This window comes from Chlorocebus sabaeus, chromosome 5 (assembly GCF_047675955.1).
Source record: "Chlorocebus sabaeus isolate Y175 chromosome 5, mChlSab1.0.hap1, whole genome shotgun sequence".
In the NCBI taxonomy this organism is placed as follows: domain Eukaryota; kingdom Metazoa; phylum Chordata; class Mammalia; order Primates; family Cercopithecidae; genus Chlorocebus; species Chlorocebus sabaeus.
This window is the reverse complement of record NC_132908.1, coordinates 78,237,894-78,253,281: the sequence shown is the minus strand read 5'-3', so window position 1 is coordinate 78,253,281 and position 15,388 is coordinate 78,237,894. Positions and strand designations below refer to the sequence as shown.

The window sequence follows — 15,388 nt, the reverse complement described above, 5'->3', positions numbered from 1 at the left end:
GAGCCAACAGGCCAGCAGGTGGGAGCCCTGGAGGCCAACAAAAGGACAGCAGGCCACCTCCCTCTTCCAGGGTGGACACCGTGTCCCACAAGTGCAGATTAGCAACCCAGCTCAGGGGCCTCCACTGCCCACCACTGGCGGCGAAAGAGACCCACTGCAGACGCCCGTGGAACAAAAGATCTTGCTCATCAAGACTCTACCTCCCGTTTACGTTTTAAAAACTTGTCTTTAAAGGGCGAGAAAAAGAAAAACATAAAAATCTGCCTTAAAGGGCAAAAACAAGTTCACCCACAAACCGTTTACATGAAAAACTTCCTTGTATGGCTTGATGACTCATCAGCCTCATCAAAGCCTGCGCTGGATGACACACGAACGCTAGGGTCCCCCCTTCCTTGCCCAGAAGAAACGATGACAACCCACAAACGCCACTTCTTCCTTGGCAGTTTGGGAAGCCGCTGTAATGCGTCATTTCTGAGGCTCAGGAAAGACCTTTACACAGAAGGTGGGGGAGGGGGGGGGTCTTGAATGTCCCAAAGCCCAAGGCTGGCCCTTATGTAGAGCGGAGGAAGCCCTGGCCAGGGACAGGAGAGTGCAAGGCAAGGCTCGGTGATCCAGGCACATGGTGCAAACCCGGCACCTCCACTTCCCAGCTCTGCAGCCAGGGGCAGCTCACACCACCCTGGTCCCTGGGGTGTGCTTCCGGGCTTCTGAGTTGGGAGGCAGCGAAGCCTGGGCAGCAAACCACCTTGTACTGCCTCTGGCCTGTGGATAGTAGATGCTCAATAAACCTCTCCTTCCTGTCAGAAACTCAGTCTACCTATGTGGATGACAGCATTTTCCTAAAGGATCTAAAGTTCCATCCACCTTAAACTCTGCCTGAAGGGAAGACTATGAAACTGGAAAAGAAAATGGCATGGATTTGTGTGCTACTCCAGGACACTGCTGCAACAGATATTGAGGAGTATGGAATGGAATAGCGTGGATGATAAAATCTGTGTGGTGTTTACAAAGGAATATTCATAAGCACTTTTCGAGAAGCCCTGTGCAGCTGCTAACAGTGACTGCCTAGGGGAAAATGGACTTGAAGGAGTGCAGGCCAACTTTTCACTTTATATCTTTCTATACTTTTCAGGACTACCACCTATGCACATGCATTTTTTCTTAAATGTTCACAGAGGATGTCTGGCAGGACAAGGAGGTGGCTGGAAAGGGGCGCGAGGAGATTTTCTGGGTGACGGAGATACAGGTGGTGGTCACTCAGGTGAATACAACAGTCAGAACTCCCTCACACTCAACAGTCAGGGCATTACATTTTGTTACATGTAGATAATAGCTTGATTTTTTTAAATGTAAAAGAGTTAGTTAAGAGAGATTTATGGATAGTGGGAATTTTCTTAGTTCTCTGTGTCCTTTTTGGTATTCTAAAAAGCTTAATAAATGCCAGTTTTTAAATGCCCTGTGTCTTAGGGCTCTTGCACACTGCTGGTGCAAGTATACACTGGTGCAACCACTATGCAAAACTGCAGGGCAGCGTCAATGAATGACAATTCAGCCCCCAAGCATATACTCAACAGGACCATGGACACACACTCACCAAAAGATGTACACTAGAGCGTTTACAATGGCCTATTGGTAACAGCCCTAAACAGACCTATCCATAGAATGAACAAGTTAACAGAGTCTAAGCATACAACAGAACACCACCCAGCAAAGGGAATGGACAAACTGTTGCTACACACAACACAGATAAATCACAAGAAGCCAGTCTCAAAAGAGTTCAGAGTGTCTGAGTCCATTTAGATAAAGCTCAAGTATATGCAAAGCTCATCTACGCTGCTAGAAGTCAGGATAGCCATGGCTGTCCATGGTGGGGAGGAGAGGCCGAGGTGAATGGCAACTCTTTTTGATTTGTACACTTTTCTAGATGTATTTTATCCTTCAATGAGAAGTTTATTTCAAAAACGTCCTGTGTCTCTTCCAAAGACAGCTCCAGCTGGGCAAAGTGGCAGCTCTGTGGGCTCCAACGGAAGAGGACAAAAGACCCATCCTCCTGTCCCCTGGGTTCAATTCCCAGCCCTGCCTGTCTCTAGCTGTGTGATCCTGGACAGGCCTCTCTGCTTACTCAGCTCCTCCTTCAAGACAGGCCTAACCAAATTTTGAGAAGATTTCACAAGATAATACATAGAAAAGCCCCCAGCAGAGCTCCTGACCCTAGTAGGTGCCTAATAATTATTTTTCTCTCCCTCTACTGTAATGAAAGCCCTCAAGAGCATGAGCTCTCCTTCCCAAGGCTCTTGGCCCTCTGCCATTTGTTGGTTTCAATCCCTCAAGCAGCCCTGGTTACTAGTTATGGGGTCCCTGATGACCCACTGTGGGGCTTGGGCTGTGGCTGGGAGACGCTGGTGACTGTGGCTCTTGCAGGGGACTGGCAGCCTGGCCCCAAAAGGCTTCCCCATTTGGATTGAACACGTGCACAAAGAGGCTACTGGGCTGGACTCGCTTCCCCTCCGTAGGGGCCTTGAAGGCCTTTGCTTGCTCACCAGCCGCACCTCCCGCTGAGGGCCCCTCCTGCAGTCTTGGAGTGGGCTGGGCCCCCTGCCTCTGGGGAATGCCCCTCCTTTCACAGTTCCCCACTGAATCCCTTTGATCCCCTCTTAAGAGGTCACAAAGCCCTCTTTGACTGAGTGCCAGAAATTAATCTGGATAGAATTCCTGCCTTTTCAACCTGGACAAAGCAGGCAGGTGGTTGGGCCTGTAAGAGGACTGAGGCTGACTCCCGCCCATCCTTGCCCCCTCCCCTGTTCTGCTTCCTTCTCAGAGGGTGGGACCCTCCAAGAACGGACCCACGGTGCCTGCATGGAAGCTCCACAGAAGCTTCCATGAGAAAGTCCCACGGAGGCACAGTCAGAGCCAGTGGCACTGACCCGGCCTCCAGCAGCACTCGCCCCACAGGCCTGGGCAGTCACTCACGTAGGATGGAGGACACTTTCACTGCCTCTGTCAGCTGGGTGGCCTGGCAGGGACTATGCTGAGAAGAGCTCTGCCTCAGGGCAAAGCATGTGGTGGCTGATGGGTGATGCCCGCCCTGGGCTCATGAGTTGGTGGCCTGTGTGCCACACATGTGCCTCCGTCTTCTGCAGCCCTGTCTCCTAGCACCCTCCGGCACCAAGAGCCTGTTTCCCTCTGTGTCCTTGTTCATTAGAGAAGAAGAATGAATGTTCTGAGTGGGTACCACATGGCGGTGCTATTCTAAATACTGAACAGCCATGAACCCATTTACTCCCCATAAGAACCCAGTGAGCTTGGTTTCATTTCACTCAAGAGGCCCAGAGACGAAAGTAACTAGTCCAGCGTCACACAGCCAATAGGAGGTGGATCAGGGTTGGAACCTGGGCAGTCTGGCCCTGAAGCACTGTAGAAAGAATTATTTTGGGAGCAAAGAGGTAATAGGTGGTGAAAGCCACCCAAAAATACCCTTCTCTCTGGCCCAGTAGCCACTTCTAGAAATCTGCCCTAAACAAGTAATTCAAATAAAGTGAAAGCTGAGATATGCGACGGTCACGGCTGCATTATCTGTAATTGAGGAAAGCTGGGAACGACCCAAATGGTGACCACAGAGGAGCCCTTTGGTAAATGGCACCAGCCTCTTCGTGGACGATTATGCAGCCATTAGGAAGCCTCCCCTGGGAGCTGTGGCACGGCACTGGGATGTCTGAGCTGCCATGACTTGGTGAGACTCACAGGACTGTCCATGTGCCTGGCCACAGCTGCCAAAATGGCCGCGTGACGATGGATGCAGCCTCGGAGAACTGCAAGGTCAGAACTGGCAGGAGCTGGGGGCACTGACCTTGATGTGATTGTAAAAAGGTAGAAAAGGACACAGAGAGGGAGGAAGGTGACCAAGACGGGGTTAGATGGGCAATACGGAGGTGGGGTGGGGTTCAAGGGCAACGTCTTCCCTCAAGACCAAGGGATGAGCTGGACTAGAGGGGACAGGCCCGGCCAGGAGCCACCTACGTGAGGGATGGTATGGAGCAAGGGAGTCAGGTGCAAGGTCAGATGTGGGCTTCCAAATCTCAAGTTTAAAGTCAGGGGACACAGCGGCCAGCGTGTTTGGGGAAGATGTGGAAGCGGGTCAGTCCTGAGTTGGACACCAGGCCTGGGAGACGTGGTCTGACAGTGGCTGTGCTGGTGTCATGCAAGACAGGATGAGGCAATCAGCTCTTCTCCACGAGAAACAGGGGTTTGCTCAGTCAGAGATCAATTCACATTATTCTTTTTTTTTTTTTTTTTTTTTTTTGAGCACAGTTTCACTCTGTCACCCAGGCTGGAGTGTAGTGGCACCATCTCGGCTCACTGCCACCATCTCTGCCTCCCAGGTCCAAGTGATTCTCATGCTTCAGCCTCCTGAGTAGCTGGGACTACAGGCCTGAGCCACCACGCCCGGCTAATTTTTGTATTTTTAGTAGAGACGGGGTTTCACCATGTTGGCCAGGCTGGTCTCGAACTCCTGACCTCAAGTATCTGCCTGCCTCAGCCTCCCAAAGTGCTGGGATTATAGGTGTGAGCCACTGCACCCGGCCAATTCACATAATCCTAATGGTGATGGGAGACTTAGGGAAAAATGGAAAGCTCTCATGCAATCCTCAGGCACCAGAAACACCCAGGCTCTACCCAGATGTGCCACGAGAACAGGTGGGAGCTAGGGTGCTGCTCCCAAGTGCACATCAGGTGTGAGAAGTGTCTGGTGAGCGTGTGTCTGTGTACACGCGTACAGGTGCAGTTGGGAGCCACACTCCCAGTGGCTAAAGTCCCAGGTTCTGGACTCACTCAGACTTCTGTTCAAATCCCAGGTAAGCTACTGAATAGCTGTGTGACCTTGAGTGAGTGATTTAACCTCAGCCTCAGTTTCCACATCTGTACAATGGGAGAACAGGAGAAACAGGCACCTCCTCAGGGCTGTGAGGATTTGCCAAGCTGAGTAAGTGAGGCACTGGCACACGCCCGGCACAGGAGTAAGTGTCCATCATGACTCGGATGTCCAGCTGCAGCCTTGTGCTGAGGCCTTGGGGTGCAACTGGGGGCTTGGCTTGGGCTGGATGAAGACTTGGGGGATGTGAGCTTGGGAAGGGATTTGCAGCCTGGTGGAGAGAGCACCTGGGGCCACATCTCTAGGACACTAGGAGTGGCTCTTCTCCAGGGAGGCTCCCATGACCAGGAGGTGACTCAGGGGAGGTGGGATCCGGGAGGAAGGTCAGAGCCGGGCGTGACAGCCCCCACTGGTGGCCTGGTCTGGAGCTTCAGGCTTTCTGCTTTCCTAGGGATCCCCCCGTCTAGCATGGCCCTCGGTGAGGGGCCAGGGGAGGCATCAGTTCAAGGGTCCTGTGTCATTCTGACCTGGTCCCCCGGGGCTTTCCCCTGCACGGGGATGTGGGTCCTGCCTCGCTGAGGGCGCAGCAGGTGGGGAGGAGACGACCCAGGCCCTGCCCTCGGCTTCCAGCCAGATGGGCTTCACCTCTCTGAGCCCCAGGCACTTTGCCTTGGTGCTGGGGACTTTGAGGGTGGTGGTTCCCCAGTGCCAGCTCCCAACACAGAACATGGAACAGACTCATTCCCGAGGCGCCGCAGCCACTCATGAGGTGGAAGCGAGATTGTGACCCTCGCTGGGAGGCATCTGGCTTTGGCACCGTCCTTTATCCCCTTGGACTCTCGGCCCCTTCTGCTATGAGATGGGGGAGGGATGTGGACCCCGCAGAACTGTTTCCGGGCTCAAAGGAGCACAGGGGCACATAGTGCTGGACACAGGGGATGCTCCATGGCCAGGCCCAGGCAGAGACGGTCCTGAAGGCGGGCTTCCCACCCACCCCAGCCCTCACAGGCCATGAGTCAGCCAGGACCACCAGCAGGGGCTGGAAGGGGCTGCCGGGGAGAGGGGCTAAGCCAGCTGCTCCCACCATGTCGGACCCACTCGGAGACACACTGATGATGGCGCATGAGAGACTCCCACGCGTGGGCTCCTACCAGGATCCCTTCTGCCAGCTGCACAAACAACAGAGCCTTCGATCCTCACACGGCCCAGTAATGAGATGCCAGGATCATCCCCATTCCACAGAGGAGAAAACTGAGGCCCAAACACACACACTCCAAACCAGCACACTCATAGTCTCCCCACAGGCCACACACACACTCACACACACATAAAACAGTCACCCCACATGCCACGTACACACACTCATAAAATAGTCACCCCATATGCCACACACACCACACACTCACAGTCACCCGCACACACCACACGCACACATACACACACACACACACATAAAATAGTCACCCCACAGGCCACACACACACACACACACACATTCATAAAATAGTCACCCCATATGCCACACACACCACACACACACACACAGTCACCCCCACACACCACACACACACATATAAAATAGTCACCCCATAGGCCACACACACACAGTCACCCCCACACACCACACACACACACATAAAATAGTCACCCCACAGGCCACACACACACACACACACACATTCATAAAATAGTCACTCCATATGCCACACACACAGTCACCCCCACACACCATACACACACACACACATAAAATAGTCACCCCATATGCCACACACACCACACACACACTCACAGTCACCCGCACACACCACACGCACACATACACACACACACCCATTCATAAAATAGTCACCCCATATGCCACACACACCACACACACACACAGTCACCCCCACACACCACACACACACACACACACAGTCACCCCATAGGCCACACACAGTCACCCCCACACACCATACACACACACACAAACACACTCATAGTCACCCCACACGCCACACATACACACACACACTCATAAGATAGTCACCCCACACCCCATACACACTCATAAAATAGTCACCTCACACGTCACACACACACACACACTCATAACAGTCACCCCACATGCCACACACACATGCAGTCACCCACACGTCACACGCACTCATAAAATAGTGACCACACATGCCAAATACACACACTTATAGTCACCTCACACGCTACACACACACAACAGTCACCTCACCACACACACTCATAAAATAGTCACCCCACACAACACACAGTCACAGTCACTCTTGCGCTCACACACACTCTCATTCACTCTTAAATTCACACACACACATTCTCACCCGCACACACACCCACTCTCACACTCACACACCCCACATTCTTTTCCACCCTTCTCCACAGAGGAGGGACAGAGGCCTGGGCTTGGATGGGGTGACTGAGGGGCTGTGGCCCCCCTCGGGGGCTGGGAAATCTGCCCAGCGAGAAGAAGACAGCGAGGCCAGGGCAGGCGGCCAGAAAGGATCCAAACCTGGGCTGGGATTTTCTCAGAGCCAAGGGCACTCCTCTGGCCCCGGCAGCCCTGGGACAGGAACATAGGCCAGTTTCTTGTGACACACAGTCTGCTCCTTGAACCCCAGCTCTGGGGCTTGGCCCCTGGGGCTGTTCTGAGTGACCTCGCTTCCCCCAGGGAAAAGCCATTTTGGTTTCCAGGACTTGTGTGCCTCGGCCTGAGGAACCCTCTCAGGAAGCGAGAAGGTGGAGAGGTGTCAGGAGCCCAGCTCCCACAGCACGTGCATCCTGGCTTCTCAGGGCTCCTCTAGGAGCCTGCTGTGTGTCTCCTCACAGCCCGGTAGCCTGGACCTGTCACCTGGGCCTGTTCACATGGACAGACTTGTCCCTCACAGCTGTGCATACCTGGGTCTCTCACCTCGAAACCCTGGACACAGAAACAGGCCAATCTTCTCGTTGCTTTGTAAACACACACGGTCTCCTCACAGCCTGAACACGCTCTTGGCCTTGCCCCACAAACTGGGCCTTCACGGCCTCGCATACACAAGCCTGTTCCCTCATAGCCTCGTGTGCAGACAGGCCTGTTGCCACAGGGCTTGGCCTCCGAGGGCCAGGGCAGGAGCCAGGAGGTGCATCTGAGTCAGAAATGAAGCCTCATTAACCCAGAATAACTGTTTAATGCTTCCACACCCCTGGGAATTAGCCTCAAGGGCTGAACCACCCAAACCAAACAGGGCTGGCCTCCCCAGGGGCCCTCAGGACTGCAGGCTCTAGCGAATGCTGGGAGGCAGAGCAGCCCTGGGCCGGGAGATCCTGGCCCTCCTCCCGCAGGCTCCAGGCCTCCTCAGACCTCCCAGCCCAACACGGCAGAGGCCAGGCCGGGAAGGCTGGGAGGAAGAGCAGAGCTGCTCGGAGAAAGAGGCAAGGATGTTCAGGGTCTAATCCCGCTTGCCTTCTTGGTGGCCTTGGAACCTTGTGCGAATGACTTATACTCTCTACACTCAGATTTCCCCATCTGCAAATGTCGATAGGAACAGAACCTATTCAGTGAGAGGGAGTAATTCAAAAATGCAGCATCCAATGCTGAGTAAACTCCTCCAACACGGGGCTACGACTGCGTGTGAACAGCTCAAAGTTCTGAGCTGAGGCCACAAAAACAACACTGTTATCCAGATGGAAGAGCGTGAACAAGATGACCTGGATATTTTACCCCCACTCTGCCTTCTTCCACAAAACAATTTGAGGTCGATTCTATAGCAGCAGTTGTCAACCCTGTTTTCATGACTGTCCGCATAAAGAGCCCTAGTGTCTCACCTATCTGTCCTCCCTTTGAAAGAAATACTCAAGAATACGATTTCATTGAATAGGGTGGAGCTTTGGAGGGCCACAGACTATTGTAATCATTAAGATTTGTTTAAATCTCAAAGAACCAATTTTGGTCCTTAGGGGTGATGTGGCCCCTGTTGGGAATGCCGGTAGAGATGCAAATCCAACTTAATAAAAACTAAGCAATGGGAACACAGTATTTAGGAGGTTGCATTCTTTTTTTTTTTTTTTTTTTTTTTTTTTTGAGGCAGAGTCTTGCACTTTCCCCCAGGCTAGAGGTGGCATTCTTTACATACAGAAGAATGTGTTCTGACTGTGTGCGCACTGCAGCCACAGGAGACAAATGTATATTGGTGTAGGAGAGAAAATGACAAAAAAATTTAGAAAGTTAAAAAATTCAAGCTGAGGTGGTGGAATTTCTAAAGGTCCTCAATTTTGATGTTCCACTGATTTTTTTTTTTTTTTTTTTTTCAGTTAAAGACAGAGAAAAGAAGAGAAAAGAAACAAGGAAGGAAAAGAAAAAGAAAAACCTCAAATACGTGGTTGTAAATAAAGAGGGGAGAGAGTGGCCGTATCAGCAGAAGCAGAGGGGTCAAGTCCTGGGAGGGCTGCGGAGTCCCAGTCTCAGAGAAAGGCACTGTGATCAAGGAGGAGGTAGGACAGTCGCCCAGATCTGGACTGAAATCTGCTGGGTAACTACGGGTAAATCACTTATCTCTCTGAGCCTTGGTTCTTTTACTTGCTTAACGACAAAGAACCAGAAACGACCTAGCCAGTCCTGGCATCTCATAGCTACTCACTAACGGTATCTGAATTAGGTGAACACTTTCTGGAATCTGTCCACAGAACCAGGATTCAAATTCAGGTTTCCCAGCTCATTTTGCTAGCTGGTGGTACCTCCAAAACACCGTACGTTTCTTTGCCATTTTAAAAGGAAGGAGAGCATGCCTTCTCAAATATCACCAAAACTGGGTACAAAGGGCCACAGGAATTGAAATCAAGTTGCCAACACTGAAATATCACTGCCACCTGGTGGCAGCATACCTAAATTATTGGGGGGCAATAGTCCAAGGGGAAAAACTGTCAGCATCTTAAGCACGCTGTAGACACAGCCAAAGCTTACACCCTGAGAACGAAGACCCATTGATTGCCTGGCTAGTGGGCCGGCACGCAGCCAGGCATCTGCCAGTTCCTTGACATCCTGATTTAGGTTTTCTGAAATTTTTAAAAACTGGTTGATTAAATGTAGCAACCATAAATAAACCGGATGCCACCATAATTGAATGTAAACATCCAGGTCTTCATGAGAGCTGCTAGAAACAGTGATCCCAGTTCTGGACTTGCTCAATCAACTGTGTGAATCCCACATGCAATCCTTAACATTTTGGGGGTAGGGCATGGGGGTCTCACTCTATCACTCAGGTTGGAGTGCAGTGGAGCGATCTCAGCTCACTACTACCTCCATCTCCTGGGCTCAAGTGATCCTCCCACCTCAGCCTCCCAAGTAGCTGGGACCACAAGGGCGCACCACTACGCCCGGCTAATTGTTTGTATTTTTGGTAGAGATGGGCTTTCGCTGTGTTGCCCAGGCTGGTCTTGAACTCCTGAGTTTGGCTATCCACCCGCCTTGGCCTCCCAAAGTGTTAGGATTATAGGCATGAGCCGCCACACCTGGCCAATCCTTGACATTTGAATGTTTCAAGCCCGAGCTTTTAAATCATCTTTCTAGCCAAAGCCTCCTGAAGTCCATTTCTATGGCCATCATCTTGGTTGCCCCTTGCAGCTATGCAATACTCACAGATTTCACAAATGCTGCCTTCCAGGTGCACGTGGAAGTAGTGTTGAAAATGCGGACCAGGGAAAGGCAGAAAACAGAGCCTTGTGGAATACTGCACCTGACAGCCTTCATTGATTCTCATCTTGGCCTCCTTTTAAATAAGGCATTTTTCTCCCAACCTGTCAGGTAGGCAGTATGTCTCCAAGTACATTCTGCCCTGTCCTGAGCTAAGAGAAAATGCAAGGCTGTCACTTACTGAGGCCCCACAAGCAAAACACCATGGGGAAGGGAAGAGGTGGTACCCCCGTGACCACCACCGCTCAGTCCTCCCTCTCAACTGCTCTGGCATCTGACTCCCAGATGGTCCCCAGTAGGTGCTGACGAATGCCCTGCCTGTCCTGAGACACACTCGTACCTGGGCATGTAGAGAGAACCAGGTATCAGAGATGTTCTCCCAGTGGAAACGGAGCTCTCAGCAGCATCTGCTGATCACACGAGCCAGTGAGCACCACCTTACCTGCTTGGCTGACATCTGTGCCTTCCCGCTCCACTACCTTCAGAAATCTCCAGTACATACAGGTACTGGAAAGGTCGAGCTGAGCGATGCCTCAGCCCCTTCCTAACGACAGGAGCTTGGACTACGGTCTGAGCCTCACCTTTCCCATATGGAAAATGGCAACAATGATAATCATCAACCTTATGCGGTTGTGGTGAGGGTGAAATGGACATGATGAGTCTAGCAGGGCTCCTGGCACACAGCAGGTGCTCAAAACACGCTAGTCCTGGCATACAGTAGGAGCTCAGTAAACACTAGTTCTCTTCCCTTCTGCAGCCCCAACTTGGAGACTCAGCTCAGTTTCTGAGACGTGCCCACAGCACAAAGCAAGAGGACCAGCAGCTGACAGGGGAAAGGAGGGGAGTGGCTCTCTCTGGGACCAGGAAAGCCATTTTCTGGGGTTGCCTTTCTGTCCCCAACCCTGGCAGTTGGGGGAGCCGCTCTGGAGCCATGAGAGGAACCCTGAGCGTTCCCTGGGTCCTCCCAACACATGATATGGCGCCCAGCTCTGCTCGGGGCCAGCTGTTCATCCCTGCGGCTCCCCAGCGTACTGTAAGGATGACAACTTACGACACACTGCTCATTCCAGGCATACCCTGCTGGTGCTGTGGGGCCCGGGGCCTGTCAAAGCTTGTTCTAAACCAGAAGATCAGAAGACAAGGAGAGACAGGGAGGCAGGGCAGGAATGAGAAGCTGACTGTACGTGCTTCACGCCCTGGTCCTGACGTCAGGGTTTCTATCGCCTGAGCCATGGGGCAGAACTCGGGCTCCCCCTCGGGTGGCTGGGGGACCCTTCTTAGGAGATCTGCCCCTGGGTCTCCAAGATGAATTTCCCTTTACATGCCAGAAAGCTCTGAACCATCCTATGCAGAGCTAGAATCAGAAAACTAGGCCAGAGAATCTGACAACTGAAAAGCAGTGAAGACTACAGAAATAGGGCTCGGGAGTTTGAATCTCTGTTAAGTTTACACTTGGCACGGCCTTTGGAAGTTACTTTCAACTAAGCATCTTGAGCCCCTGAAGTCCAGCCTCCCCGGCTGGACTCCCTTCAGGGTCACCCTCACTCTGAGAGCAAGAAGTTCTATGATCCTTTTGAAGCAGGAAAACAGCTATAGGGTTTGAGAACACCAGGGCGAGAATGCCATTTCAGCACTGCAGGGGATGGGAACAGCAGAGGACGAAGGGCCAGGGGCTCTTAGACAGGGGAGCAAAGTTCCTCAGCTGAGCCATCTGGAAGGCATGAGTTCTCCACTTTCATGCCTCTGGGTGACAGATTGCCTTTAAGCCATCACACCGCTGCCTGAGTCGCTTTAAACAAGCAACTGAGTCAGGACTTACCTTCCACTGCAGAGAATGGAACCACTGGTCTCGCAGGTAGCTGTTGGCAGCCTGTAACGACAAGAACAGGACAGCAATGTCCGGTCATCAGCTTGCGGCATCTCAGGGCGTTTCAAGGCCAGCCATGTGAGCCCCCCAGCCTGCTCTGTGGACAGTGTCTGCCCTGTGACCCTAACGAGTCCGCTGAAAGATATGCTAAGCTGAGCCGCTGTGTGCAAAACCAAAACAGAAGGACTGGCCAGGGAGGATCTCCTCAAAACAAGACATCACTAGCACCATGTGCTTCCTTTGCTGGATACGAGTGACTTCAGACACTGCTGACTCGAGAGCATTAACTGCGCACACAGCCAGACTTAGGGACACGGGAGGGGCTGGGATGAACTGGTTAGAGGCCCGAAGTGAGGATGGTGGGGGCTGGCTGGAGGCCTGTGCATGAGGACTGTTCTAGAAACTTGGCTTTTGTTATCCACATAGTCTATCCTTGGTCCTCACAGCAACCCTATGAGGTGGCACCTACCATGATGCCCATTTCACAGAGGGAAAAATTGAGACCCCGAGATCTCACAATGAAGTGCATTCAAACCCAGGGCAGCCTGGCTTCCAAGTCTGTGCGTTTAACCATGACCTTCTCCTGCCAATGGCAGAAGGTCATAGTAGACGGCGTCCAGCAGACCTAGGCTAAACATGACAGTGGGGGAAAGAAAATCTTCTCTGATCTACCCCACACTAGTTCTGAGTCTTTGGATATCTCAGCCTCAATTTTCCCATCTATAAAATGGGGACAGTAATCCTGATTTTGCAGGGATGTTGTAAGGACCAAAAATTATTCTTGTAGAACATCTAGAACCATGCTTGGCATATGGCAGGTGGTCAAAAATGCAGCCATTGTTATTATTATTGTTATCATTATCATTGCCATCATCAAGTCCTTTCCAACAAAATGCAGCCCAAGGCATCCCTCCCAGCTCTCATGAGTATCACTGTGGCTCTCACCTCCTTTCTTGATCTGCTAACAGAACAGTAAAGCTATGGTGTTTCATGGACACCAGACACAGCTCTGAGTCCTAGGTGTGGACTGGCTCATTCAGTCCTTACAAGACAGCCCTGTGAAGTCGGTACTGTCAACATCTCATGGTACAAACGAGGAAACTTAGACTTCGGAAGTTAAAAACTTTCCTGAGGGTTCACAGACATGTGGTGCGGGGCCAGGAACTGAACCGAGGTGGTCTGACTCCTGCTGTAAACCACAACACCAGGCCATTCTGAGTTCCCCATTGGCTACCCCTCCACCCCACGCAGGGCCGAAATGCAGTGTGTGTTCTCCACCAGAATCCATAGCCCTCTCTCCAAAGTGACCCTGCCTCTGACGGTTCAGGGGGTCTCATGAAGGCTGGAGCCTCTCTTCAAGCACGAAAGTCCACCTTCTGCCTCGATGCACACAGACACAGACACACACACACACACTCAAGCGTGTAGCCCTTTTGGTTCACCCTCGTTTGAGGAGATCCAGGTCACGCTACAGGTGATCACCTCCCGCTCCCCAAGTCATCTACGAAACATCAGCTGCTCTCCCAGGTCAGGATCTGGAGCAATCTCTGGCCTTGGATAAATGATCCATTCCAGCAGTAAGTGTGGTGAGGAATCAGGCTCTCATGGGTGACTTCAGAGACTCAGGGTTTTGAACCCTGGACTAGACGAATCCACACCAGCCACCCCAAGGCTGGTGGAGCTTGAGTCTGCCCAAGTGCCAAGCAGACAGAAGGCAAGCCCTCCATGTGACACACGAACTCCTACAAGGGCTGAGCCTCTTACAGGTGCAGGTTCAAGTCCCGGCTCTGCCATGTCTAATGATGTGACCTGGAGCAAGTTGACTGATGACCCAAGCCTGTGCCCCCTGCCTGAAGCTGCAGAGGCCGAAGAGGAGAAACAGCCCCCTGGAGAGACTGTTGCTGAGCTCCTTCCCATCAGCACTGCCCAAGCTCTACTGGTCTTGTGACAATTCCTATTCATTAGGATGACAAAATACACCCCTGCTCGGGGAGAGCCGTGCGAAGATCCCAAACAATGAGCTAATCCATGAAAAGTGCTTCCTCAGCACGGTGCCTGGCACGTGCAAACACTCCACAAACAGGGGCCAGCAGCGTCAGCAGCCATGGCCAGGGCCGTGCTGATAAATGCTTAACATCAGGCTCTCTGGAACAAAAAGCCCTGATCCCAGCGTGTGCGGATTTCCATGTTGTGAACAATCCCATCTTGGCCAATTCCACACCTTCAAGGGGATGCCCCTGGGCCAGAGCTGGGGAGAGACGTGCACGATTGGCTCTGGTGGGCAGGTGCAAGCCGGAATGAGCTGGCTCCAGGGCATGCCTGGTCCACATCCATTCCTGTGCTTCTTCACACACCATGGGTGCCAGAGAGAGAAGGAGGTGGTAAGGAAAATAAGCCCCCCTAAACATGTTCCATCCTAAATCCCTGTGATTAAGTTATCCTATGTGGCAAAGGGACTCTGGACGTGAACAAGTTCAAGGTCTTGAGATGGGGAGATTATCCTGGATGATCTAGGTGGCCAATGAAATCACAAGGGTCCTCACAGGAGGGTCAGAGTCAGACTAAAGCAGATGTCAGAGTGATGTGGCCATGAGCCAAGGAAAGCGAGCAGCCTTTAGAAGCTGGAAACGAATTCTCCCTGAGAGACTCCAGAAGGAACATGGTCCTGACACTTTGGTTTTAGCCCCATGGGACCTGTGTTGGACTTCAGACCTCCAGAACCGTAAGAGACTAAATCTGTGTTCTTTTAACCACAAAGTTAGGGGTAACCAGTCATAGCAGCAATAGTAAATAAAACCAGGAGGTACAACCAGGTTGGTATAACGCTGATGTGAGTTGTTCCACTGGCTCTGAGGGTCCACAGTGGACCCAGGCAGTGCCTGTAAGCTGCCACTGGCTGAACGGAATAGCCAAGCAAAGACAAAAAGAAGGAGGTGGAGGACACCCACACCCCTCCCTCTTCTGTGTC

At 52.1% G+C, this 15,388-nt stretch overlaps 1 protein-coding gene across 1 annotated transcript in view; it reads right to left on the bottom strand.

Annotated features, from left to right (window-relative positions):
- Positions 1–15,388, bottom strand: part of CMIP (c-Maf inducing protein) — a 263,458-nt gene that overhangs the window by 77,265 nt on the left and 170,805 nt on the right. The window contains exon 3 of the mRNA XM_038008220.2: positions 12,373–12,423. Coding sequence (XP_037864148.1) covers positions 12,373–12,423 — 51 coding nt within the window. The remainder of the gene's footprint in view (positions 1–12,372; positions 12,424–15,388) is intronic.